Source organism: Ovis aries, chromosome 1 (genome assembly GCF_016772045.2).
Source record: "Ovis aries strain OAR_USU_Benz2616 breed Rambouillet chromosome 1, ARS-UI_Ramb_v3.0, whole genome shotgun sequence".
NCBI lineage: Eukaryota > Metazoa > Chordata > Mammalia > Artiodactyla > Bovidae > Ovis > Ovis aries.
The window spans coordinates 163,533,467-163,535,572 of NC_056054.1; the positions used below are offsets into that span (position 1 = coordinate 163,533,467).

The 2,106-nt window shown below is 38.7% G+C and overlaps 1 protein-coding gene across 1 annotated transcript; it reads left to right on the forward strand.

Annotated features, from left to right (window-relative positions):
- Positions 1–378: 378 nt before the first annotated feature.
- LOC101105374 (olfactory receptor 5H2-like) lies at positions 379–1,308 on the forward strand. Its single transcript, XM_004002863.4, has one exon. It carries the CDS (start codon positions 379–381, stop codon positions 1,306–1,308), a length of 930 nt encoding a protein of 309 aa, XP_004002912.2.
- The last annotated feature ends 798 nt before the right edge of the window (positions 1,309–2,106 follow it).

Below are 2,106 nucleotides of genomic sequence, written 5' to 3' on the forward strand. Positions count from 1 at the left end.
CCCATGGACGGTAGCCTGCCAGGCTCCTCTGTGGGATTACCCAAGTAAGAATACTGGAGTGGGTATGCTAGTACTAAATACATTTAAGGCACTCTGATAAGTGTATGACTTTGTTTCAATTATTTCTCCTAATAGTCTTTCTATAAAGCTTACATCTACTTGGGCTTCCCTGGTGGCTCAGATAGTAAAGAATCCACCTGCAATGTGGAGACCTAGGTTCGATCCTTGAGTTGGGAAGGTCCCCTGGAGGTGGGTATGGCAACCCACTCCAGTATTCTTACCTGGAGAATCCCCATGAAAAAACCTGGGGGGATACAGTCCATAGGGTCATTTACATCTACTTATATCTTACATTTACTGCCTTTCATTTCAGGGAGCATGGATATTAAAAATGCAACACTGCTGTCAATGTTTGTTCTCACTGGACTTCCCTATCAACTTGAGTGGCAAATCCCCTTATTCTTGTTGTTCTTGGTGATATACCTCATCACCACTGTGGGAAACCTTGGACTAATTTATCTTATCTACAATGACCCTCACCTTCACATCCCCATGTACTTATTCCTTGGGAGTTTAGCCTTTGTGGATTCTTGGATATCATCCACAGTGACCCCCAAGATGCTAGTCAATTTTTTTGCCAGGAGTAAAATGATATCTCTCTCTGAATGCATGTTACAATTTCTTTCCTTTGCATTTGGTGGAACCACGGAATGCTTTTTACTTGCAACAATGGCATATGATCGCTATGTGGCCATATGCAAACCATTACTGTATCCAGTGATCATGACCAACAAACTATGCATCCAGCTGTTAGTCTCATCATTTGTAGCAGGGCTTATTCATCCCATGATTCATGTAGGTGCTTTATTCAGGTTAACCTTCTGTAAGTCTAACATAATACATCACTTTTACTGTGACATCATGCCATTGTTGAGGATTTCTTGTATTGACCCTTCAATTAATGTTCTAATGGTATTTATTTCCTCTGGGTCAATACAGGTGCTTAGCATTATGACTGTTCTTGTCTCTTATACACTTGTTCTACTTACGATTTTGAAAAATAAGTCTGTACAAGGCATAAGAAAGGCCTTCTCCACCTGTGGAGCCCACCTCCTATCTGTCTCTTTATACTATGGGCCTCTTCTCTTCATGTATGTGCGCCCTGGATCCACACAGGCAGATGATCAAGATATGATGGATTCCCTATTTTACACTGTCATAATTCCCTTGTTAAATCCAATCATCTACAGCCTGAGAAATAAGAAAGTCATAGATTCGCTGACAAAAGTTTTAAAGAGAAATGTTTAGATGTCGTACTATTATCAGTTCTTTTTTTTTTACTGAAATAGTCACAAAATTGTGCAGATTACCTGTGGTTCAGATTGGGTTAGGGTTCAAGGTATTTTGCAGTTATAATTACTCCAGTGTTTTGACTTAAGTTGTTAGTACTAACATACTCCTTAAGATATTCATGTATACTGTTCAAAAAACACAAGGAATTTTCAACAATTTTCATGTCACATTAGAATAATTGAAGCAGGAAACAAATTAAAATATTTTACATACTTGTGTATTCTATAATGTAGATGTATGAAATGATTAGGCACTGAAATAGTAATGTTCCTCTAATAGGATTTGACTCTGTTGTCTTTGATAGCATATAGCTGCAGAGCCTGGAGACTTAACTGCACATAAATCCACAATGTATGCAATGTTTGTGTTTGAATGAAATGATGTAAATCACAAGGATTCTGCTGCAGACCAAAAGGTCTTTCAGTCCACTTTATTTGGGACACGGTGAATTCCCCCATCACCATGGGGATTCAACAGTCATATACCAGAGAGAAATAAAAAGAAATGGGAAAAGCAATGAAGAAAAAATAAGAAGCAAGTTAAGACAGTGTCAGGAGAGTCAAATTTTAAGAGGATGCTCTTAGTCCACTCATTGTCCATGAGCAACAAGAAGAGGGAGTTGGCTCTCACTGTCTATGATGTCACTTCCCAGTCGTGCCTGTATTTTGTAGGATAATCTGAAAACCTTCCCTAATTAGAAAGCTAGATGAGACTGCAGAATTTAATGGGGATGGGCTTAAAGAAAAAGTGGCA

Excerpts from the sequence above, each read along its gene's own strand:
- LOC101105374 (XM_004002863.4), top strand. The coding sequence starts at position 379 with ATGGATATTAAAAATGCAACACTGCTGTCAATGTTTGTTCTCACTGGA.